The 25,889-nt window shown below is 46.5% G+C and overlaps 1 protein-coding gene across 1 annotated transcript in view; it reads right to left on the bottom strand.

The window, feature by feature from the left end:
• Positions 1–1,308: 1,308 nt before the first annotated feature.
• Positions 1,309–25,889, bottom strand: part of LOC146357924 (acyl-CoA (8-3)-desaturase-like) — a 28,971-nt gene continuing 4,390 nt past the window's right edge. The window contains exons 2-12 of the mRNA XM_084858370.1: positions 24,616–24,726; positions 23,669–23,866; positions 22,800–22,901; positions 22,181–22,309; positions 15,775–15,835; positions 14,286–14,359; positions 10,364–10,461; positions 9,212–9,308; positions 7,224–7,303; positions 6,941–7,066; positions 1,309–2,626 (exon numbers count right to left, since the gene is read on the bottom strand). Of these exons, the coding sequence (XP_084714496.1) occupies positions 2,575–2,626; positions 6,941–7,066; positions 7,224–7,303; positions 9,212–9,308; positions 10,364–10,461; positions 14,286–14,359; positions 15,775–15,835; positions 22,181–22,309; positions 22,800–22,901; positions 23,669–23,866; positions 24,616–24,726 (1,128 nt within the window). The 3' untranslated portion in view covers positions 1,309–2,574. The remainder of the gene's footprint in view (positions 2,627–6,940; positions 7,067–7,223; positions 7,304–9,211; positions 9,309–10,363; positions 10,462–14,285; positions 14,360–15,774; positions 15,836–22,180; positions 22,310–22,799; positions 22,902–23,668; positions 23,867–24,615; positions 24,727–25,889) is intronic.

The following is a 25,889-nucleotide window of genomic DNA, read 5'->3' as shown; positions in this document are numbered from 1 at the left end:
TGCTGGATTACGGTTCCTGTCCGTCAATCCAAGGATAAACCTCACTTCAGACGTTCCTTAAAAGAAGTAGTTCCATGTAAAAGTTCTTTAAAAAAACAGATTTCAGAAATGCGCTATTCGTGCTTTGGGACCAGAGCCATTTCTTAAATGTATCCACTTTTGCTAGAATTGGATACATGGCTGAAATTCCATTTCCACATTTCCATTTCCATTAAAGGTTCAGAAGCCCTGTCCTCTTTTGCACCTGGCCACCAGCTGAGATACGCACATGGGACATCGCACATTGGAATCCATTCCAACACCTCCTTGAACGTGGTGCTGTTTTAAAGGTGAAACCCTCATGTCTACAAACTCTTTTATTATATAGTGGCGAACCTGGCGTTGCATGGGGTGGAATAGCTCTTAGTTTTATTGCTTCGACAAAAAAACAGAGGAGAAAAAACGGAATGTCCCATACTTTGAAACAGCAAAGCCTTATTTATTTTATTTATTTTGAGCATTTTTAGCCCACTCTTAAAAGGCTCCCAGAGTGGCTTACAAAGGCTAATCTTTAAAGGCAGTCCCTGCTCTCAGGCTCACAATCTAAAAGACACGACACAAAAGGAAAAGGGGGAGGGAGGGAGGAGGGGAAAGAAAGCACATGCACCGCTGGCCGATGTACCGGGCCAGCTTGGCCTCCCGCTGGTCAAGGTGTTCTTCCCGGGAGGCGGGGGGTGCAGCCTCCCAGCGGCCCTTGGTTCTCTGGCTGAGGGACGAGGCCAGTCTGCAGGCCCAGGCAGCTGCCAGGTGGAGCTGCGTGTTCTTCCCAGCAGGGGGGTGGAGCGAGCTCCCTGCAGCTCTTCCCTCTCCAGCTGGGGTATGGACCAAGCCTATGCAGCTGCTGGAGGTGGACACATTGTGCCCACCCTGTCTGAGGGAACCCCTGCCTGCTAGCACCCCTAGGCAAAGCCCCTGCCGTGGTGCATCCCTATAGCCCCAGCAGAGGGCTCTGGCCACCGCATTGCCCTGAGCAGGGGGGACGGGGCAGGAGTGTCGCTCAGCTCCTTGGATGCCCCTGGCCTCGACCTGCGTTGCCTGCAAAGCTAGGTGAAGGTGAGGGACATCTGCCACCTAGTGACCAACAGGGGCACTGCAGGCTTCAAACCCAAGGGGGCCACCTTAACAATTCGTGCGTTTTAACAGCAAAATGACCAGAGGAGCACACCCCGAGGATCCCCTTCGTCTGGGTGCCAAGCCTGCAGTGTCTAGGTTCCACGGTCTTGGTGCCATGGCACTGACCGACAGACAGACAGGCAGACTCAAGTGCTCTCTCATTATTATAGGGTTTATTCAGGTTAGTACAATTTAAGCCTAGTACATACATGCCCTACTCTCTCACTCTCTCTCTCTCTCACACACACACACACACACAAACACTCATCCCTACCAAAATGAATCAGATCCTTTCCCCAAAAGTTCTGATATCTTGGTACTATGAGGAACCAGGCAGAGCTTAGTAACACCTTAACAGCAAAATTACTAACAGTTTAGAAAGGTTTGAAGAAGGAGGAAACAGTGGCAATGACAATACTACATGTGCAGCACAATCCCAAGCCTGTTTACTCACAAAAGCCCCCTGGTTCAATGGGACTTACCCCCTAGTAAGTGTGCTTCGAAAGGAAACCGAAGGTTCCACCCTGATACACACTTACCTGGGAGGAAGCCCGCTGAATATAGTGGGACGTTTTGAGTAAACACACCTAGATTGCAGCGATGGTCTATTTGTGAAACATGTTTATTCAAACTTAGCTGATTTCCCCAGCCTCCTTTCAGAACTGCGTATCATGTCAGTAGGCGTTCCCCACCCCTATTTTTCTTGGTTCACATTGTCCAGCTAGTCACAGGTATTACCTGTATCAAGCTGCCTGTTCTCAGAGCGAGCTCCACAACATGGTACTTACAACCTCTCTGCTCCTGCTTGTATCTCAGTGGTTTGCTCCCTGCGGTCTATGCTCCATACTCTTCTTCTGCTTTATCTTTAGTCTTGTCCTCAAACCGTAACCGGGTTTCTTTAATTCAGCTACTCCTTTGGAGCTTGTCTTGATTCTTCCCCTTTCTCCTAGTATTCTTCGTTATTTTCCATACACTACTTCTAGCTACCACGTTACGAAGAAATGGTGTAGCATCCTGCCCCCGCCCGCCCAGTCAGAGAGTAAGAGAGAGAAAGTTCATTTCCATAACCACAGTAAGAGAGTTATCAACGGGGGGGGGGGGGGAGGCTATGGCTAAAAGCCCCCTTATCATTTTAAAGAGCAATTCTGAGAAATCTTGCCATACCCATATTAATGCTGCACCCAAGCCCCAGAAAGGCAAAACAGAGTATATGACTGTATTATCCTCATATTCATAGACATTCATAAGGACATCGTAAGAGTCCCCCTGGATCAGAGCAAAGGCGTATCTATTCCCGCATCCTCTTCCCCGCTGTGAATGACCTTAGCTTTCATATCCCAGAAGGCTAGCTCAGTCCCATCTCCGTCTGCCCTCTAGCTTTATATGCTTTCTGCGGTGATGCACTTGGGGAGGGTATGCTTCTTATCCATGATTGTATGCTTCGAGCCAGATCTTGCCTGACTCCTTCAAGGAACTGCAAAGAAGAGGGGAAAAAAGAGCCTGGTTGAAGGCTATGGGACAGAAGACACGGAAAGCACATGCGTTTGATTCAAGAAAAGGAGAGGTATCAAGCAGTGAATTTAGAGGAGAGGGGGCAGCAGGCCGCTTTCGGTGTCAACTGTCTCTACACGCTGCTTCTCCTCCCAGATCTTCCACACCTTGATGTTTTCTGACCAACAGGGCCACGGTTCAATGGCACTATGTTGTCAGAACAACCAAAACCTGGTGCGGAGGGCAGGCGCTCTTTTGAGAGAGAGAAGCCCTGGCCCAGCGGTGGAGCACACGGTAGGCACGTAGAAGGTCTCCAGGGCAGTCACTGGCATTTCCAGTTAAAAAAGGATCTCAGAGGTCTTGGGGGGCTGCTACGAGTTGGAATCCCAGTCTGTACTGGTCTAGAACAGGGGTGGGCAACCTGTGGCCCTCCAGATGTTTTGGCCTACGATTCCCATCCACCCTGCCAGCATAGCCACCGGTGAGGGATGCTGCCCACCCCTGGTCTATGGTCTGACTCGGTATAGGTATCGGAAGCTTTGCATGTTAAGCATGCATTTTGTGGTCAGAGCCTTCAGCTGAAACAGCCAATGGCACTGAGGCGACGATGCAAATATCTGAATGAATGTCCCCTTGTAGCAGGTTGTGGCAAGTTCAGGAGCAGTGGTGTCTAGCCCCACGCCTTTCATATTTTCTTTTCAACAGAAGAAGAGCTTGGGATAACTCAATTGCTTCGGTGCAGGGAACTTGACTTTCTGATTCACGCGTCCATGTTGTCCTTGGACAAAACGTAAGAGCAGTTCAGCAATGGAGCCAATTGCCTGGAAGGGTGGTGGGCTCTCCCTCGTTGGAGGCCTTCAAGCAGAAGCTGGACAGGGTGGATGGACAGGCTGCCCTACAGCTCTATGATTTATTTATGTGGCACTCATTCTTTTTCTGCAGTTACGTTCCAGACAGGTCTGAGTGGCCACAATCCACACCCTGCCTCCTCTGAAGCACTCCCATTGACTTGAATTGGATTGCTCTGGAGTCAATCTGTTGTGAACGAGCCTAAATAAATTCTAAATACTGGGCATCTTCCTGTTATTCCAAGAGTTTTTGCCAGCATTAACAAGTTGTTCAAAATTGCCTGCAAATGCTAGTTTTTATCGCAATCATTGTGTGTAACTGCACAAATGTGAAGAATCTGCCAGCCAGCAATTAATACTATATTTCCCAATATAACTGGGATGGTGCTCTTTATACTGTGTCCGTGTTCATTGGGCAGATTGCAAAAGACATATGTAAACACAGCTATAATAGCGATTGTTTTAGCGTTCTTGACTCTTTCTCGGTGCTTTCTATTAATGCAGCAGGCTAAACCCTATGTCCCAAATAGGTTCAGCACAATGGATAGCTCTTTTAGAATTCTGGCTGGTTCTGACTGAAACCCAGAGATGCAAGAGCAGGTATACTCTTGCCATGCAATCCTACTCAGTAAGTCCCACTGTGGTCAATGGGTCTTAACAAAAATTATTCTGGCAAGGTAGCAACTCCCAGTGTATCTTTCACAAATTTGTGAAATTCTTGTTCACTGGATAGATGACCTGATTGCAGCCAATTTTAGTAGCAGTGGGTTGTATCCACTGTGTTGTATTCAATGTTAGTCTAATGCAAGTCTCATTCATTTCAGTCCGTCTACCCTAAGTAGGACCAGTGGAGGCCGGGCCCCCCAATTTTGGTGGGGCTGTGCATCCATTGTGGGGTTCAGTCAGAACCAGCCAGAACTCTAAGCTATCCATGGGGCTAAACCCTATGCCCCAAATAGGTTCAGCACACTGGATAGCTCCTTTGGCATTCTGGCTGGTTCTGACTGAAACCCAGAGTGGATTCACAGCCCCAACGAAATCGGAGCCACCAGTCTCCTCTGAGTAGGACTAACCCCATGTCAACACTGGACCACACAAAGTGCGGATGCAGGGCCATCCTCCATCACATTTCCTGCTTTAGACAGAGCCATGCTTTTGCAGAACAAGTCATGGCAATGATGACACAGATGCAAGAGCAGATAGACTCTTGCCATGCAATCCTAGGCATGCTCACTCAGAAGTCAGCCCCACTGTGGTCAATGAGTCTTATTCTCAGGTAAATGTACATAGGGTTGCAGCCTAAATCTTCTACATTCCTCAGGGCTTCAGATAATAACTGGCCAGATCTGAACACTCCCCATTATTACAACAGCTAACAAGATTTTATTACTATTGCTGGATCACTGCCCTCCCATCCTCAGTCTCATATATAAAGAGGTTAGTTTGGCCCAGGAGATTTATGAGCACAACCGGATTCCAAAACTCTCTGGCAGAATATATCCACTGACATGCATGGGCTTCTCTGTTGATATCATGACCCAATGGAGTTAGCAGGCACTGGGCATGAATTTTGTTCCTGGTGCTTTTTTCATCTCTAGTTATGATGCTGTGCTTCTGTTGTGACTGTATGTACATTCCTTGCTAACAGGCAGGGCACAGTTATTGTGCCAGAAATTATGACTTCTTGAAAGCGTCCCAAATCTGGTTGGAAGTGGAATGCGGGCCACGGTAGATCCTTAATCTGATCCGACAAGTCTGTGGCTTCTGCCTCCTCTCCTTCTCCCATCATCAGCATCACCATCATCATGCTAGAGACAGCATATGAAAAAAAGTCCTGGGGAAATGGGTGACGTGTTCTGTGACTTGTGATTTCATAGGGACTGTTTAGCAGCCTGGGGGGCGTCTCCATGACAATGGAAGGAGAAGCCCATGGTGGCTTGCCCAGATTTTTCAAGCAGCCGGCTTTGGTCTACGCAGAGCTCCACAAACTAGTGCACTGCACCATTCTAAGTCCCTTCACAGGACCATACTTCCAGGTGGGGTAGGGGGGATGGACTGAATGTCATCAGACTGGCAGGGGCTGGTCCACCAATGTGAGAGGCTTACCCTGTCCTTCCTTACAGCTGACAACGCTGTGAAGGATCGAAGCTTTGCATTAATTACCCCCTTACAGTTGAGAAAGCAGCTTCGACATAGGGCTTCACAGCCTTTAAGAGAGCTAGCCCTCTGAATACTGAAAGCACCGTGGCTCCAACCAGCCCCCTTTTTAATCCCCTTTCTCCTTTCCACTGAAGCTCCAGATGCTGCAAAGGATTGAAGCTGCGAATTAATTACTTCCAAAAAGCAAGGAAGTAAACATCAAAGACACACAGCTTTGACACTGAGGCTCCTAAATGTGTTATTTCAATGCATGGGAATCTCAGTAACTTCTGGAGCGTGCATTTCGGGAACAAGCCTCATTGACCACAATGGGAGTTACTTCTAAGTAGACACACATATGTTTGTGCCAGGAAAGACAGGGATGGGAAAGACAGGGATGGGAAACCAGCCCCCTTTCCAACCCGATGCAGCGCAGGGTCGAAGGTGCGAATTAGTTACCTCCAAACGACAATAAACCAAACAATGGAGAACCACAGCTTTGAGATAGAGCTTTACAGCCTTTAGGGAATTAGTGCTTTAAAATGTGCTATTTCGATTGAGGGGGCTCTCTGTAAATTCTGAAGTGTGCATTCAGGGGACAAGCCTCATTGACCACAATGGGAGTTACTTCTAAGCAGACACACATATGTTTGTGCTGGGAAAGACAGGGACAGGAAACAGAGGGAGGGGAAACCAGCCCCCTTTCTAACCCGATGCAGCGCAGGGTTGAAGGTGTGAATTAGTTACCTCGAAACGACAATAAACCAAACAACGGAGAACCACAGCTTTGGAATTAGTGCTTTAAAATGTGCTATCAATTGAGGGGGCTCTCTGTAAATTCTGGTGTGTGCATTCAGGGGACAAGCCTCATTGACCACAATAGGAGTTACTTCTGAGTAGACTGAGTAGTAAAAAGATTGGCTCACATGGCTCTAATTGGTTTGTGCTGGAAAACATGGGGAAAAATGTCCTAAAATAACCTGCATTTAACACCCTTTTCCTTATTGACATGAATCATCATGTTTCCTTATACACTTGCACAAGGCTTCTTTTGAGGTCTCTGCCTAGAGTTGCCTAGATCTGATCAGATGCAATTTGCATGCCCACAAATGTATGTCCAAGAGAAAGTGTCATCTCACTGATTCTCCCTCCCCTTTACCCTTCATGACATAAATGGGCAAATGGTGTATTCTATTCAGTATTCTGTTGACTTTCATATCCGTGTGCATCCCCAAGTCCCAGATGCTTTCTCCATCTCCATTCCTCAGCACATCTCCCTACCTCGATACAGCTCGTCACGGGATACTTACCGCAAGATGTCGGCAAAGCCAGTGAGCAGGGGCTTGCTTTGGTACTCAATGCCATGCTTGGCACACAGAGACTTAACCAAAGGGGCCACCTTCCAGAAATTGTGTCGCGGCATTGTAGGGAAAAGGCTGAGACAGCGAGAGAGAGAAAGGTGAGGAGGTGATATTAGGCCCCCTTTCTTCTCACAGGGCCTGTGACTCTGCTGGAGCACCTGCCCACCACAGACAGGGCAATTTCCCATGGTGTTTTTAGGGATCTTTCCCACTGCCCTACATCTGTACTCACTGGTGCTCGATTTGGAAATTCAGGTGCCCTGTCACCCAGTCGTTGAAAAAAGATTGGCTCACATTGCACGTTGCCTGCACCTGGTGAAAAACGAAGAGAGAAACAGGAGTGCGGTGGGTCCACGGACGCTCCATCAGGCCAAGACAGCTGGGATGCATTATGGGAGCAAATTCTTAAGCAAGTATTTCGAATTCAGAATTCTAACACAGATTCTCCTCTTTTATTTTTCCCTCTCCAGCACTACCAATTGTGTGCGTGTGTGTGCGTGCGTGTGCGTGCGTGTGTGGCTAATGGTTCCAACAAGGAGCCTGATCTTGAAATGACTGGTCTGCCAGGAGGCGGAAAGCCTTCTTTGTGGATTTCAGGGAGAATATGGAACATGGGTGTTCTGGGAGACCCTTTCACGAGAAATGTATGGATACTTGCATCTACGTAGCCTAAAGGTGATCCTCCGGCGCTGCAACCTTGATAATGAATTGGTATTAGCAGGGGGATCTACACTTAAAGGTAGATGATTACTGGAATCATCGTAATGACATTGTACTTCCCGGCAATCATCTTTTTTGTCCAGAAGTACTATGAGCCCGCCCTTGTCTGCTGTTTAATAATGACGCTGGAGTTACTGGCCAGAGAATCCAGGATGTCCTTTTCTCTTTGAGGTAGATTGTGCCATGGACAGCATGAGTTGCATTCCAGTTTTGGAAGGTTTTAAGAGTTTTGCCTAACCAGGGAAACCTGTGGCCTTCCATGGGCAGTATCCAATGCTGCCTGTCCACCAGCAGGGCTCACTGCCGCTTCCATTCCATGTGTGGCCAGCCCCATCAATTACCTTCTGCAAGCAGCACTCACCACTTGAGTAATGGAGATTTATTGCTTCTGGGGGCAAGCCCCGAAATCAGTGGCAATGCCCGTTTCTGGAATGGGGCAGGTTGGCAGAAGTGCCTTCTGTGAGTTCTGCTGGCCTGCCCTGTTCTAGAATTCCCCAGAATTAGTTGTCCCCAGAAGCACTAACTCTCCGTTCCGCAAGTAGTGGGCACTGCTTGCAGAAGGGGATTGGTGGGACTGGCTGCTCGCGGGCAGTCTCTATTGGATACTGCCCCATATGTTGTTGGATTGCAACTCTTATCATCCCTGACCATGGCCCATCCTGTTTGTGGCTGATGGGAGTTGGAGTCCAACAACATTTGGCACATCCCAGTTTCCCACCCCTGTCCTAAAGGTTCATCACAAAACCCTTCTGGACAATCTTTCTCTCAAAGTCAAATTTGAAACGCATGATTTTAGTGATTCCAAAATTCAGGAACCCCAAACTGAATTCTGAAAAGATGCTTAAATTTTCAATTTGTGCAGTATTTCTTTTCAGTTCTGATTCAGTTTGGCCTTCTTTCAGACTGCACCAGGACACCGGGGAATGTTGGGAATGATAGGCCTCTCTTCCTAAAAAGGGATGGTTTTTCCAAAAAATCCTTGGGTGGAAAAGGAATGCTGGGAAATGAGATACTTAAGTTCTGCCTCGGCCAGGTTCTTGTTTGTTTAACGCTCCTGTCCTGAAGTGAGATCAAAATATTACTGCTCTGCTCATCTGATGTGGTTTGGTGTGTGTGTTTTTTAAAGTACCATATAACGGCTAGAGAAGAACTAGGATAATAAAGGCATATCAAACCATGTGTGTTCAGGCAAGGTTCTCCCTGGAAGCTCTTTGTCACTGACATTTACTTACTTACGTGGGGCGGTTTATAAAATATAGAGAAACAATCATTACCCAATGAAATACAAATAAAAACAACATACAAAAACTAACACAACTTTCACACAGGCAAATTGTAGCTTGATGCTATGGTAATTCGACAATTGTGTATGTGTGAACCAGCTCACACATACAAGGACACACAAAACACACACAGCCTCCAGTAAGGAGTCTAATCCCACATGCCCCCGCTTTTTCTGGGGAGAGGGGGAAAATGAAAAAACAAGGGGTTATTTCTTACCTGGGTAGAGACCCAGTCCATGTTTCTATCATAATCAATGTGCATAGGAATATGGTTCAGCTGTGTTATCCATGTAAATAAGATACTCTCTGTAACGCTGAGAGATAGAAATGACAAAAAGTCAGGGTGTAAAGGAAGCCCCACCCACAAGCTGAAGAGTGGGTCACTTCCCTGACCCGGTCTTTATTTGCTAGCTTTGGAAGGGCAGCCAAGTCCACCGGATCAATGCCTTCTTGTCTAAACCGGTATCCGTCCAGCTGAACAAACACACACATTAGGTTGGACCCAGACTAAGTTAGTCATGCTTTAGTCCCATTCAAATAAATGGGGCAAGTTACTTGTGATTGACATAATCCCCCATTGATTTCAATGGGACTAAACTGTGACTAACCTAAGAACAACCCTACTGATCAGGTTGGGAGCACTGATGCTGGAGGCCGTGACAAATCCAAAGCCCCGCTACATTTCCACAGGGTTAAAGGGAGAGATGAGCCATATTTTTCTTCCCCTCCCCTTTTTCTTTCTTGAACAGTTTCTTTCCCATTGATGCCCATGAAGTACACAGGAGTTTGAACATCAGTGTAGTACAGGCTGCAGACCTTTCCGCAGCCTCATGGAGGAGGCTTGCTAGGACAGGTGCCCCTCTGCAAGGGTAGACCTCTTTCTCCACCCTCATTGAGAGACAAATCTAACACATTCTATGGCCCCTGGGATTGTCTTCTAGGGACCATATAATTGTTCCCTTAAATTTGTCTGTATCCAACCCATTGCTTTCATTTTCAATATTATGAAGAGCCTACTCAGGTTAGATACAAAGATGCAGACAAGAAAGAGAAAGCAAAAATGTATGATTTCAAAGACGAAATAGTGACTGAGGGCAGGGTCACACATGCATGTACACGTATCCTGTGATTTCTCTGTCCCTCTGACCACGAGTATCTGTGGTGCTGGATCGATGATGGCTCATTCACACATGGAAATTGTCGCTGGATGCCACAATCACCAAGAGGTGGATGTGTGTGTACCAGCCCTCAGCAGAGGAGATGATAAGGGGTGTGTGGGCCCCCAAACTAATCCTGAGAAAGGGTAATTTGGGGACCAGGCACGTGATGAGACCAGACAAAGAGAGCAAGGAAATCCAATGCGCAGTACTTGAACAGGAGAAATAATCCGAGGGCGCCTCTCACTCCCAGAATTGGCACAAAGGCAAGAAAGAATCGGACAAAGTATGCCACGGTCCATGCGGCTTCCTAGAAAAGAGAATGAAAGGAATGGATCCGTTACAGTATCACCTCCCCTTGACCCAGGTAAACATATATTTCCAAGGAAGGTGAACACAATGCCCACATATCTTGTCACGTACAGAGTAGGTGGGGGTGCTCTTTACTCTGGAAAACCAACCAGCCTCTGCACTGGCCCATCTGCAGCGAAGGGCACGTTGTCTGTATTCCCAGCAAGTCCAACCTTGGCACAGCATTGTGGCCCATAACAGCGGAGGCTGGTTGCTCCGATGTCGCGGAGCAGCGAATCTGCTCTGGGCTCCAGTCAGAACTCTAACGGAGCTATCCGAGGTGCTGAACCTAGTTTGGGGACAGGGTTCACACCTTGCATAGCTCCTTCAGAGTTCTGACTGAAACCCAGAGCGGAGTCGTTGCCCCCTGACATTGGGGTGACCAGCCTCCACTGGTCTATGACTCCTACCTACCCACTTCCAAGGGGGAGATTTCTTCCCATGAGCCCAGCTCAGAGTTAAAGAACCAACCCTGAAGCACAAGAGGTTCCACGCAGCCCCTTGTCTGTCCGGAGGCCCTGTTCATGCTACCTGAGCAGACCCATTTTGTTTTCAGCGGGTCACAGAAACCATCGAGCCACTTTGTGCATGATGACCATTCCTCAGAGCAGTTCTCAACCTAGAGCACTCTTTCCCTATCTGGCACCCTTCAGATGTGTTGGACTTCAACTCCCACCATGCCCAGCCAACTTGGACAGGGGCAATGCTGGCTGAGGATTATGGGAGTTGTAGTCCAACACATCCGGAGGGCGCCAAGATGGGGAAGGCTGCTCTAGGGGTTCCTATAGTTCGTCATCCTGTGAGGACCTGTGTGCAAAACCGCCACCTTGAGCATCATAAAATTGCCAGTGATATGTGCTTGTGGAGAAGGGCTGTTTGGCCACGTGCAAATTAGGAATAAGGAACTGGGATGCTCTTTGCAGTTTAATCAATGGAAAGTTGCCTTAGCTTCCATACGTGCTATTTCTGTAGATTTCAAATTGAGATTGATTCAACCAAAACCAACGTTTCATGTATACTGGACACCAGAGAGGCTTGTAAAGAAGACGCTGGCCAGCTCTGCTCGATGCTGGCGATGTAATGCAGACAATGCCTCACTGAAGCGTATGATGTGGGCATGTCCTGTAGTGGCTTCTTTTTGGCTGGAAGTCATTAGTTGTATAATTTTTGTTCTGGAAAAATCTGTCATAATAGAGGATGTACACACACTTTTAAACGACATCCCTGCGAAGTGGGGATTAACAGATGGACAGCAAAAGTGGATACTGGGAGCCGTTACAGTTGCACAGAGACTTCTACTTCAAGCTCGGAAGGAACAATACCCACCACCTACCACTCAACGCACTGAAGATCTTACTGCTCTTGCTATGCTTGAGCACATTTCCTACAACCATCAAAGTCGTATGGATGCTTATTTAGATATACGGACTACTTATATTAACGTCTATATTTGAAATGGAAATGTTAATCTTTTTCTCCCCCTCCTTGTGTTTTCTTTTTTCTTTTTCTCCCCTCCCCCTCTTCCCTATAGTCAATGATGACTGTATATTGATATGTTTTTTGATATGAAGGTGTTCGGCGTGGGGCGGTGGGGGGGCTTTTTAAAAAAAGTTTGTTGTTGTTATCATTGTGTTGCAAATACAAATGTTTTGTAAAAATGCACATTCGTCTGCCAGCGTGGACCTGAAAATGCACCTAGAAAACTGCATCATCTAAACTGCCTTTCAGGGCTTTTCCAGCTCATCACTTTAAAACACAAATGCACATTGCCCCAGTCTTTGAGGGGGATCTGTTCCAGACATCTTTCCTCAGAGGAGCACTTACATTGCTGAGAAATTGTATACTTCTCCCAGCAACAAGCCAAAATATTTCATTGTGTGGGAAAGTGTAACTCCCTGCCTGCCCCCTTCCCTTCAGCTTGCACTTCCACTGAGATCAGTGCTGCATGGACTAGGGATGTACGGACGGTGCAGAATCCACTCTGTGTTTCGCGGATTGTCAGGTGCCCTTCATTGCATCGTCTGCTCACAGGCAGATGCGGACATTTTTTTTCGTTACGCTGAAAGTTACATAAATAATTACGTAAGTATTTACATAATTATTTACATAATTTACCTTAGTACATCACATTTAGCGTATTGTCCCCCATTCCATTCAACGTTTCCTCAGCAGAAACTTACGTATTTTCTTACAAATTTATATGCATACATTTTGGGAAAGTAAAAAAATCATCCGGCAGTCCATGGACTCCAAGTGGCCTGAGGGGGGCGCTCCGCAGTCGATTCCGCAGGTCGGATTCTTAGAAATCCTCATTTCTAAGCAGCTCATTTTAGTCCGTCTCGAATTTCTTCAGCATCCCTGGCATGGCCTATGGCTGAGTGCCAGAGGACTGGGTAGAGGTCATGTGATTTCCGGTGACGTCAGCAAAGACATTACTAGCAACAGCTCCACTCCCATGGCAAGTATTTTTGTTGTTCTGTTAAAGAGCTTTGGTTTTTCCCTTAAGATTTTAATATCTTTTGAGGCTGAGCACTTCCCTGCAGAATCTGGAAAGTGGCAGAAGTGCTGACCTAGCACTGTTTTCCCCCCATGGTGCCCTCCAGATGTGTTGGACTACAACTCCCAGCATGCCCCTGCCAGTCATGCTGGTTGGGAAGGATGGCCAGTGTAATTCAACACATTTGGAGGTTGCGGAAGGCTGATCTAGCACTTTAGACAAATGCAAATTCATTAATAAATAGCAAGCACCAGCAAAGCTACCCCTTTGCTCTGCATCACCGTACCCTCCATTTACAGACCTTTTCCCCTTTTCTTTAAAATATACGTCAGAGAACGTGTGCTTCCCCTTTCCGACATGCCACAGCACACATCCCCTCCTAACATTAAAGCCACAGACCACTGTCAATTTCACCTGCCCAGCTGGTGGCACGGACAAAACTCTACTGCAAGGGCATCGCCTACTGGTTTGTTTCTTACATTTATATCTCACCTTTCCCGCTCTTTGTAAGGAACCCAAGGTGGAGTACATGATCCTGTTCTTCTCCATGTGACCCTCACAACAACCTTGTGAGGCAGGTTAGGCTGAGAGTCAATGACTGACGGAAAGTTACCCAGTGAGCTTCCTGGTCAAGTGGGCACTAGAGCCAGGGGCTCCAGAGTCCCAATCCAGCACTCCACACTGGCTCTCACCTGGATTAGACTTCAGAACGTTTGACCCACCAAACTGAATGCAACCCCCCAGCCATAGCTGCTAGCCAGCCAGTGGCTTGATCCAGCTCCTGTTTGTGCCTGAACTGCAAAAACACAGTGGTTGTCAAGCAGCTGGCAGACTGCAAAGCAAGGCGGACAGGCTGTGTTCAGCTTGGAAGGTCACAGATTGTGCGGGCATCATCTGTATGTGTACCCTGTAGTATGAGGACTGGATGTAGAAATCATGATAGCCTTGAAAGAGGACCCTACAAAGGAAAAAAATGCAGTTGTAGCATAACACTTTCCAGGGATAAGCCCTTAGTCTGCATATGCTGTTTCCTCTATTTCCTCTTGCATCGCTTGTTTGCACAGACGGCGGCATAAATCACTCTGCTCTCGCCATTCCCACCCTCGCTGCACCGAGCTGGCCTGTGCCACTGTGACAGAAAACGCATGCTCCCGAACGTGGGCCGTCATTTGTCCTATCACCTTGGATGGGCGAAATTCTAACACTAGAAAACCCCTCATTGGAAAATAGCAACAACTCAGCTTCTTAAAGCTGGAAAGTGTTATGGTAATTCTAGGCACACTCACCCTCCATAGTTTGTGTTTGAACATGAAATACAATGAGTAGGCCTTGAAGGTGGGCGTTGTAATTGGGGGCAACACTGTAGGAGACAAGAAGAGCACATCCATTCATTTAAACACAACGGTGATCACAAGTGACAAGCAACAGGGAATTTTCTGTTACCTGCTTTTCTCCTCAAACCATTTGACCTCTTACACTGCTGTCCTAACATACTTGTGCCAATACAGTTGTAACTGCACAATCTAGCTGATTCCTGTCTCATTCTACTGCAAGTGTCGATCCAAACTAAGTATGCACAGGACTGCAGCCTTGGACAGGTAGAGCAGAGGCTTTGGCATCTTTGAAATCTCCAAGCTGTAGTCCAAAACCAGACCTTTTGGGCTACAGCTTCCATATCCCCTGACGTTTGGCTATGCCGGCTTGGGCTGATGGGAGTTGTAGCCCAAAACACCTGGAGTGCCTTGCAGTCTAACACATACAACGCTTTGTCATGGCCAGACATGGAGTTTGTGCAGTGAGGCAGAAGGAGACATGATGGCAGCAGAACCGATCTTGAAACGCGGGGTCATCTCTGCACAGCTGCTAAGCAAGATGGATGCGGCGATTTCAAGTGGTAGAAGCAGCGGCTAGTGGTGGAGACGCTCCTCTCCCACTGCTCCCCCACTGCCACAATCCCACCCCCAGCCTATTATCTCCTGGTCAGGCTTCTTTAGGGCCTTGGGCTTCAGCTATAGAAAAGAAATGGTGGAGGAGCTGGAGAGGGAAAGCCCAGCCCCTTACTTCGCTTGCCCCGCCTCTGCGTGAAATGGACCCTCACCTCTGTTCTGCCATGTTTCGGCCTACCCAGCTCTGAAGATACAGGTCTGGCACCGGCACAGCTCTTTCTGCCTTTAAGCACTGGCTGAACTGGTTGTTGGAATTGTCCTGAGAAAGGATTTTCTTCATGCTCTGAAATCATCTGATCATTTGTCACCGCCGCCGCCTGCTTTTCTACCATTAATACCACAGGTGTTTCATAAATCAGCTGCTCATCACTGTGTGCCAGGCGTCATATAGGACACAATTCTCCAAAAGGGCCACAGTTTAAGTTAGACGGATAAGACAAAGGCCAAGAATGACACAGGGCTTTTTGATGAAGGTGAGCGCGGGGGGACATGAGAAGGTTATTTGGCAAATAAACAGTGGGTAGCATTCAACAGTGCCATTCTGTTAGCACAAACGATGTTGCACGAGCAGAAACCAGGTTTTAAACTATGTGCAAGAGGGGGATCCAGCTGAAGTGACATTTGCACAAGCGCACTTGTGCAAGTGGTTACGTGTTATGTGTAGCTGCTTGCGCAACCCGTTGTACAACCATAACGGGCAATCGCTTGCACAGTGGAAATATTCGGAGCAGCTTCGCTGACGCTATGTGGGTTTGCAGAATCACACTATTGGATACTGCCCAATATGTCACTGGTCAAAGGGATGTGTGAGAAAATCAGATATACTCACAGATGGAAAAGTATATGTGCTGATAATTGTACGGCATGTGCTTCTTCTTTTGCATCCCTAACTGTAAAAGAAAGAGGAAGGTCATGGAAGGTCGTGGAAATCAATTAACTAATCCATTACTGAGTAATTATGCATTGTCAGAAACATATTTCCATGAGTACCCTGCAGCTGGTCTCCCCATGAAATAAATACGTTGGATGATGGGGGAAAAGCAGGAAAACCTGTGCACTTAAAAGGTATCACTGTGCTGGACTGCAGGCACTGATGCTGCACTTCTTTTTAAAATATATATATATGTACACACACACACAAGACACATGGGAAGCATCCATCTTTTGAACATTATGTTAAAATATAAAGATGTGAGAAAGACAGGGCAGTTCTGTACTGTCAGTTCTACCGACTGGAGTAGTCTGGCTAAATCCAGAGCAGCTGGCTGCAGGGGTTAGGACCGGGTAGGTGCTTCTCTGCTGGACAAGAGGAGCTTCGCCACCTTGCAGGGCCGGCATCAAAGGTGGGCATGGCTGGGAACCTGCCAAGGGGCCCAGCAGGGGCCCACCGACAAGAGCCCCCGAGACCTGCGCTTCCTCTTCGCCATGACAACCTGCTTGTTTGCCTGCCCCTCGCTCTGGCCTAGACAGCAGGGTTAGTGAGACGGAGGAGCAACGGATGCCGCTGCCAACTGGCCTACTGGCAAGCGAGTGGAAGCAATGATGTGAGGGAGGAGAAAGAGCAAGAGCAGCTGGTGGCAACGGTGGACTCCAGAGGAAAAAAGAAAGAAAGCTGTAGCTGCGGCCAACATCTCTCAAGCGGCGTGTGTTGAGTTGCACAGGTCCCAGGCTGCTGCCCTATACACACTTATGTAGGAGTAATTCCCACTGGACTCAACAGGGCTTACTTCCGAGCACACATCCACAGGATTATGCTGCAAAGGTCATGTACAGCACTTTGAACTGGGTCCAGAAGCTAAGAGGGAGCCCGTACAGCTGTGCCAGGGCTGGAGTGATATGTTTCCTCCGTGACCTATCTTCTTTGTCCGGACTACAGCAACTTCCCTTATTTATTTGAATCAAGCTGATTTATAGTCTACCATTATGCCATAGCTAAGGTGCTCAGGGTGATGCACAAAGCGTTTAAAACTACAAAATAAATCACACCATTTCAGCAATAGAATGAAAACACTAACAGTACATTGGAGACAGGTACAGCAGAGAAAAGCAACTTAAAAGCAAGGGGTCAGCACAAAACCTTCTTGGCCTGGCTGGTGAAAAACGCTTTCAGGCTGGCAATCATTGATTTACTGCTGGTACTTTGCAATGTGCATATTTCTCGATAGATATGTACATATTTCTCAAGAGAGAGAATAATAGTCTGTGGCTATTAAGCAATCCTTGGAATGCCACGTGAATAAGTCAGTTCCTACCTCCTGGTAGCCCCTTTGGGAACCGGACAGAATCATAGAATAGTAGGGTTGGAAGGGGCCTATAAGACCATTGAGTCCAACCCCCTGCTCAGTGCAGGAATCCAATTCAAAGCATCCCTGACAGGTGGCTGTCCAACCCCATCATGAATGCCTCCAGTGTGGGAGAGTCCACTACCTCCCTAGGTAATTGGTTCCATTGTCGTATTGCTCTAACAGTCAGGAGGTTTTTCCTGATGTTCAGACGGAATCTGGCTTCCTGTAACTTGAGCCCATTATTCTGTGTCCATTATTCTCTGGGATGACTGAGAAGAGATCCTGGCCTTCCTCTCTGTGGCAACCTCTCAAGTACTTGAAGAGCGCTATCATACCTCCCCTCAGTCTTCTCTTCTCAAGGCTAAACATGCCCAGTTCTTTCAGTCTCTCCTCATAGGGCTTTGTTTCCAGTCCCCTGATCTTCTTCGTTGCCCTCCTTTGAACCCTCTCAGTTTGTCTGCAGGTATGTAGGTTTAATGGCTCCGGTTGTTGACATGACTTGTATTTTAAACAAGTGAAACACACTTCTACCATAGCTGCTATATCTTGATTAATTCTAGGCCAATAAATCACCTCCTGTGCTTGCTTTTTTTATATTTCTCAACACCTAGATGATCCTCGTGGATTTTCTGCAGCATTTCCTTAAGGAGGCTCCTAGGTATCACCACTTTGCTCTGCTTGAAGATCAGGCCACCCATCACCATGAGCTCATGTCTAAGGCTGCCTTTACATTAAAGAAAACCCCCGCAGTCCTCCTGTTGTGGAGCCTGTGATACCAGTGAAGGGTTGGTATCAGTTTCCTCTTTGATTTGTTGCAGTTCTCTATTTGACATGGGGATGGAAGTGATAAGCATGTCCGCATAAGCTTGCATTTCTGTCTCCAAAGTCTTTTCTGCTACAGTAGTGGGGGGAACAGCTCTTGAAAGTGCATCCACAGTGAACAAAAGTTTGTCTGGTATGTAGGTCACAGCCAAATCATATCTCTGTAGTTTACTGACCATTCATAGGACCCATAGTGTACAGTCATTCAATGGTTTGCTGAACAAAGCTATGAGGGGCTTACGATCTGTTTCCACAGTCACTGTCCATCCATAACTATATTGGGTAAATCTTTCAAAAGCAAACAATATATTCAGTAACTCTTTCTCAATCTGTGCATATCTGGTTTCAGCATCAGTGAGGGACTTGGACACATATGCTACTGGTTGCCAACAGTCATCACATTTTTGTAAGAGCCCAGCACCCAAGACAGATTGTGAGGCATCCACCAAAATCTTGATAGGTTTTGATCTTGAGAGCCAGTATGGTGTAGTGGCAAAAGCGTTGGACTGGGAGCTGGGAGGTCCGGGTTCTAGTCCCCACTCGGCCATGGAAGCTCACTGGGTGACTTTGGGCCAGTCACACACTCTCAGCCCAACCTACCTCACAGGGTTGTTGTTGTGAGGATAAAATGGAGAGGAGGATGATAATGTAAGCTGCCTTGGGTTCCTTGCAAGAGGAATAAAGGCAGGATATAAATGCAATAATAAATAAATAATAAATAAATAATAGGTCAGGTTGAGGAGCAGAACTTTAACACTGTCTGGTTTTTTTTAAGTGTTGCTTTAAAACTTCCCAGGAAGCATCCCAGCACCATTCATTTTTCTGTTCAAGAAGCTTCTGAAGAGGGGCTGCTGCTGCGGACAAATTAGGGATAATTTTCCCAAGATAATTCACTACCCCCCAAAATCGCTGAACATCCTTCTCTGCGTGTGGACATAGAATCATGTTTATAGCCATTACTTTCTTCGTGTCTGGTTTCACACCTTCAGCACAAAGAATGTCTCCCACAGATGTCAGTTCTGTAACAGCAAAAACACATTTCTGCCTGTTCAGTTTCAGGTTTGCAGCTCTAGTAGCATTCAGGACTTGCCACAGTCATTGATCATGCTATTCTTTCATTGAATGTCTATCTCCATAAGGTTACGCCCTTAATGATAGACTTTGGGGGTTGATGCAATACTGAACAGTAGGCACAAAAATCAATAACGTCCAAATGGAGTATTGAATGTACACAATTTCCTTGCTTAACCTCAATTGCCAGAATCCCGAAGCAGCATCTAGTTTGCTAAAAAAAAAGAAAAAAGTGTGCATTTGCAAATTGAGCCATTATTTCCTCTCTAGTTGGTTATTTGAAGTGCTCTCTTTTGATTGCCTTCTTGTGGTCCCTTGGATCCAAACATATGCGCAACTGGCCATTGTGTTTTTCCACCAGGACCATGAGCGTACCCAGTCAAATGGTTCATCTATTTTCTTAATTACTTGTAAGTCCACCATCCTGCCTAGCTCAGTGCTCTCCTGGCAAACAGCCCAGCCCTACAAACTAATCCTCTATTCCTCTATGAGTGGTGCATGCCTTTGGTCAGTATGGTCCTGTAATGCAGATACATGTTTTACCAGATTTAATTTTTCACAGGGTGCTAGACCCAGAATGGGTGTCACATTCTTGGGTACAAGAAGGAACAGAAGCTGGTATGTGGCGTTTTTGTACCTGATGCTAGCAATACGTCTCCCCAGTACTGAGATATTTGTTCCATAATAACCAGTAACTTTGACATTTGTGGGTCCTAGTTTTTGCCTTATTAGCAGACTTTCATAATCCTTTTCAGATGAAATATTAACACGAGTACCACTATCCAATTTAAATGTGATAAATATCTCATTCACCTGACATTTGGAGCAAAGAGAACACCTTCTGCTGAATTCAGATCTTTGGCTTGTGCTTTCACAGTTTCTGAGGCCCTGAAAATCTGAAGAGCTTTGTCCAGGGACAAATCTCCCTCATGTCGCAGCCGCGCCCTAATTCTGTCCCTGATCAGAGTCTCTTCCAAGTCACCACAACCACAATTCTTACTCAGCCTTCTTAATTCTGTTACATATTGATCCAGGGTTTGATCTGTTTTGTGCATGCATGTGAAGCACTCATCTCTTTCAAAAGTTTCATGCTTTTTAGGCATGAAGTATTCTTCAAACTTATGAAGCATTATTTCCTGTTTCACATTTTCTCCTTCAGCAAGCGCAACATTATTATAAATATCCAAAGCCTCCTCTCCCACCACATGAAGAAGAAGGGGGGGGGGGGTTGATCTTATCAATATTTACTTCTGGTTCTACTGCTGCCAGGTAGAGTTCAAATCTTTGTCGAAACCTTTTCCAGTTATCTGCTGTATCCCTGATAACTGCAGTCTTGATGGGGGTGGTAACACATCCGTATTTATAAAGATCCCTCCGGTTTAATAAGCACTTACACACAGGCCTTATTTCCTTCCCTGGGTGTGGCTCCCAAAGCCACTTCTCTTCTCTTTGTAGCAGTACAGTCAGAAACTGCTGCCGGTTAATTCAGTGTACTCCTCATTCTCCTCTTTTGACACCAGGTAATGTTTCTGGGTCCAAAACAGACTAAAGGATGAGGAATAACTTAACACATAACTTTATTTTAAGGAGGATCTGAGAATGTCTTGTACTACAACCAACAGGCCTCTGGAACTGCCTAGGCCATTTGTGACTTTAGGGCGAGTCCTCAAATGACCAACTCTTTCACGCTAAGGGAGCGTAAATAAAGTATAAACTCTCTCATTACACCCACTAACGTCCTTTCCACCGCAGTCTGTACCAGAAACCACGGAGGTTTCTGGAGGCAGCTGCACGGAGAGCTCATTGCAGTAATCCAATCTAGATTTAATTGGAGAAATTATCCCTATGGCCCGGTTAGCTGAAGTTTCCAAACTTTATTCTCAGGCAGTCGCACACAGAGCACGTTGCAATGGTCAGTATAAGAGTTTACCACTTTGAATGACCAAGGGCAATATGATGTCTGAGGCAAGCAATCACAGATGCAGAACCTCAAGATTGGGGTCCCAATCTGTCCCTCCTGGGGTCCCAATCTGTCTGCTGGGGTTTGCCAGATAGCCACACCCACTTCCCCTGGCCCCACCCCCTTTCCCCCAACCACTGAATGTGAACAATGAAAGCATGGAGAATGTACACAAATTAATAGCTTTACAGGGAATGTTGGACATTGCCTGGTCAGTATGCATAGTTGTGCAAATTGACCAGACAATGGGTAAGACCAAAACATAAACCCTACTTAGAGTAGGCCTACTGAAATGAATGGGACTTGCTAGTTATGTCTAATTTAAGTTCCCTTCATTTCAGTGGGTCTACTCTAAATAGGATGTGTGTTGGATTCTTCCCTATTTATCAACTCTTTTAGATCAGGGGTACAGAACCACAGGCTAAGGGGCCAAATCCAGCCCTGTCCACCCCTGGAATGCCACCCCTGAATGCTTCTCCAAGATGGGATTCGGCCCTTGGCTGAAAAAGGCCGGCTGTCCCTGCCCTGGGACAACCCACCGACTCTAAGCTGGTCCATAAACTCTGTCTTGTTTTTGTTTGCTGTTATCCATAAACTCTGTCTTGTCTGAAGCTTTGACTTGCTAGCCCCCATCCAGCCCATAACCATGTTCAGGTATTCATTCAGACTGCTACTCCAGGATCTGATGGAGACAAAAAACAGAGCTGGGTGTCTGTGTTGATGATATCACACTCCAAATTGCCCCATGAGTTCCTCCCTCTGGTTGCATGTTTATCTGAAAAGCGCTCTGTGGGCCAGATGGAACCTTGCAGTACCCTACGGGATAGCTCCTGTGGTGCAGAGCAGCAGTCACCTGGTGCTATCCTCTGACACTGACCCATTAGATATAGCAACAGAACCAGTGCCAAGCAGTACCACCAACTGTCTCAGGCCATCCAGAAGGACTTGGTGATCTATTGTATCAAACACTGCTGAGCGGTCCAGAAGAATCATACTCCTTCTGTCCAGCCAAAGCAGTTTCTGTTCTGAACCTTGATTGGTACGTGTCACAAAACCCATCTCGTCCAAGCAGTCTTGAAGTTGCCATTGCTTCTTACCTCTAAAGAGAGAGGTTTCCCTAAAGAAAACATGATGGGATGAATTGAAAGATCTGGGTCCTTCAGGAAACAGTTGGGTTTGGCATGATGTTGGGAATGGTGAAAAGTCCACCAGTTGGCTGAAGCCCCCTGGAGAGAAAGAGAAGAGCAGAGAAGTTAGGCTACAACACTCTTCAACATGGCGAGGGACCAGAGCCTAGTGGTGGAGCACATGCTTTGCATGATGAATGCCCTGGGTTCAATCCTGGCATCTAGTTAATACTGGGCTAGATGGACAAATAGTTTGACCTGGTATAAAGTAGCTTCCCATGTTCTTAGGGAAACACAGACCCAATATCATATTTGCCATTTGCTGCTAAAAATAAACTTGCATATTTGAAATTTACTGAACCCTTTTCAAGCATACTACCATATTTCAAACTCTGTTCTGGCCAGTTGTATAGAACAAGGGTGGTCAGAAGGTAGATCTCCAGATGTTTGGGACTTCAACTCCCAAACATTGCTACCAGCATTGCCAATGATCAGGAATGCTGGGAGCTGAAGTCCCAAACATTTGGACATCTACTTTCTCCATCTGTTCACCCCGTTCCACAGAACATACCCAGAATAATACACTTACCTTGAGATGGCACATCACAAACTCATGAAGAATGTGGTTCCATTTCGGATTGCTGAAGACTGAAAGATGCCCCAAGTCATGCTGGAGAAAACCTGCCTGGGACTAAAAAAGGAGAAGAAATGAGAACTCAGAATAGAAGGGCCTCGTCTTACTGTTAGCTGCATCAGAATGAAGCCAGGATCATGCCCACCCTTCTTTGTTACTCCTTAGGACTACAGGTCTCTTAAGTCTGGGTATAGTTAATACACCCAATGGTATTTGTTGGACGAGTATAAGAATTGCCAGGGTGGATTGTTTTCCCTCAGCATCTCAGGTAATCAAAAGCATACTGTCACCGAAGATAGCTATTCTGGCACATAATCAAGGATAGATCTGTTCTCCGTGAATTTATCTGACTTCCTGTGAGATACAGTATTACAGGCGAAATTACATGGGTGTTCCTTAATGCTCTACTTCAGTTCCATTGCCTAGCAGTGTTTTGTTTTTGTTTTTTTGTATGGGACATAACTGAGACTTAAGAGGACACCTTTCATTTCTACTTTTTCTGGGGACCAATCAGCCAGATGAAACAGGGACTTCTGGTCCCTTGATCTAATGTTCCTACTGCAGGGTTCGTCGGTTTGCTGTCAGATTGCCCCTAGCTACTTGTGGCCCTCCAGCAATCCATGGTTTCTTCAGGCAGCACAGAGGCTTCGTCATGAAGGCCCATGGCAGCGGAACCTGTGGGCCAAATTCTTATGTCCCTGGTGCAGAAAGTCTGTTTTCTTAGTCTGGCCAAAAGATAGTTTGCTACAGGAGGACAATGCAACAGGGATATGTAATGGTGCCTACAGGAATCTGTGCATAGACAGAGGATTAATGAAAATTACCTGAGAAATGGTAAGCAGTGTTGTGGCAATAAGGAAAGTCATTACAGATGTCCCGAAGTACCACAACACAAACCAGCCAGCAGCCTCCAGCAGTAGGATGTGCAGAAGTATCAGAAAGAAGAAGAGTTGGTTTGGCATGAAGAGTCCCAGTTTCTTCACAGTGGACCGCAGCTCCTGGAAATCTTCTACTAGCACTTTCTGTGAAAAGATCCAACACTGCAGCCCTGTTTGCTCTAAGGATGCCACGAACTTGTCTTACAGCATCCATAACAACAGTAAGAGCACATGATGAACTGGGAGAGAGGTCTTCAAAATAGCGTTTCCCCTCCACCCGCAGTATCCCCCTTTGCTGCTGCCACCTTTCAAAGGAACACAGCCAGAAACCACACAATACCATCAGCAGCACTAGATACATCTGATTGTCAACCACTTCGAGAATCATGATAGTTGAATACAAGGAAAGGGAAAAATAAGTCCACTTGTGCAATGGCACTTTCCTCTCTTCCTCTCCCCTTCAGCCCCCTGAATCTGTTCTGAAGGTTCCCCGATCCTCCAGAGAAGATTTCAAGGGTGTGTGTGGGGGGGGGGGCGCAGGGGGAGGGGGGAATTGCTGCTTCCTCATTTCACTAATTGAAGCCATTCTGTAGGGAGTTAACTGAATGCCACCCACAATAAAGTAAATACATACAAATAGAAATCAGAGAAATTATGTTGACATATACCACCTTCTGGGCTAGTCTTCATGGCTGTAGGCAGGGCCTTTTTTGGCATGATTTTTTAAATTCTGAAATAAAGAATTTCAGAACCAGTTTGGCCTTTTACCAAACTGTAACATCTTCCCATCCCTCCTGTGTAGTGCTGCCGGAACTTGATGTAGGTCATTGTGATATTACTGAAAGCCCATGGGTGAGAGATCCTGCAATGCTATAATTTTAAGACAAACTTACGTTTTTGTTGGGTTCTAAGCTGGGTTGATCGGGTGCCAGTTCCCCAATCAGAAGTGATTTCATGTGCTTCCTTACCAGAGTTTTGTCAACGTGAAATGCTGTGAAAGGATCCTAAAGCAAAAAATACCACAACACTAGTAGTAGTAGCGGAGATGATGATGATTCAGAGAAAGAGAAACTGAAGAGATTATTACATTTATATCTTGCCTTTCTTCAATGTAACTCAAGGCAGCACAGACAGACGTCCCCAGAGATCTTCCACCCGGTACCAAAGCTGCTTAGCTTCAGCTATTGAAATCAATAGAACTAAATTCCAAGTAAAGAAATCTAGGATCAGAGATGAAAACTACACTTTCTGGAGTTTTGCAAGCTGAAGTGGAGAATGGAACTGGAGAAATTGTATCTGTTTTCTCCAGGCCAAAACCAAATGCTGGCTTGGAGGGAAAGAATATGAGTAACACTAAGGGCTGATCTTTTCCACATACCCTGCCCCACCCGCTGGTCCTAGGAACTTTAATTGAGACTCAGCTGACTGGACGGAACTAACTGGTGCACTTTCAAAGAGGGAAGAGTACTGTTTCTCAGCGCTTTACATTATACCGGCATTCCCCAACCTGGTGCCCTCCAGATGTATTGGACTACAACTCCCATACTTCCCAGCCAGCATGGCTGATGTGGCCCTTGGGGCCATAAAAGCCCCTCAAAAGGTTGTGCTCCCCTGATTTAACGTAATACAGTGGATAGAGCAGGTGGGAAATCTTTTGATATCACTCACAGTCTCTCACCCCCAGCCAAATTAAAATGCACTAGCATCAAAGGAAGAAGACCGGCAGTGGTTTAAATTAGATAAAGAGACTTGAAAGTGAATAGAAAGAATATTTTTCAAATGTATTAGAAGACTGCAGAGACTCCTCTAACACATGAGTCACACCCAAGAATGCCAGACACATTTCAGAGGAAGGTAACTGAGTATGTTACAGCTGTTGAGATGTGGGTTCATGACTGTGCATCTGTTGAGATGTGGGCTCATGACTGCATCTACAACACTGTCCAGTGGAATGCAGAGGTCCCACTGGGCATCTACCCTTCTAAAAATCCTCATACAAGGAAATTCAAATCACCCTGGTGCCGGAGCTCACAGCACACTGGAACCCCCTGGCATGGCACACGCAACAGCTGATGGGTGCATGAGAATATCTGAACTGCTGGGCTTCCTGGGTTAGTAACCTATGCTTAGATGGCCAAAGAGCCGAGATCAAGAGGGCGGGAGACAG

The sequence above is a fragment of the Heloderma suspectum genome, chromosome 1, assembly GCF_057233095.1.
Source record: "Heloderma suspectum isolate Gila_16-S chromosome 1, 16-S_ref, whole genome shotgun sequence".
Lineage (NCBI taxonomy): Eukaryota > Metazoa > Chordata > Lepidosauria > Squamata > Helodermatidae > Heloderma > Heloderma suspectum.
The sequence above is the reverse complement of the archived record's forward strand: the minus strand, read 5'-3'. Positions and strand labels throughout refer to the sequence as shown.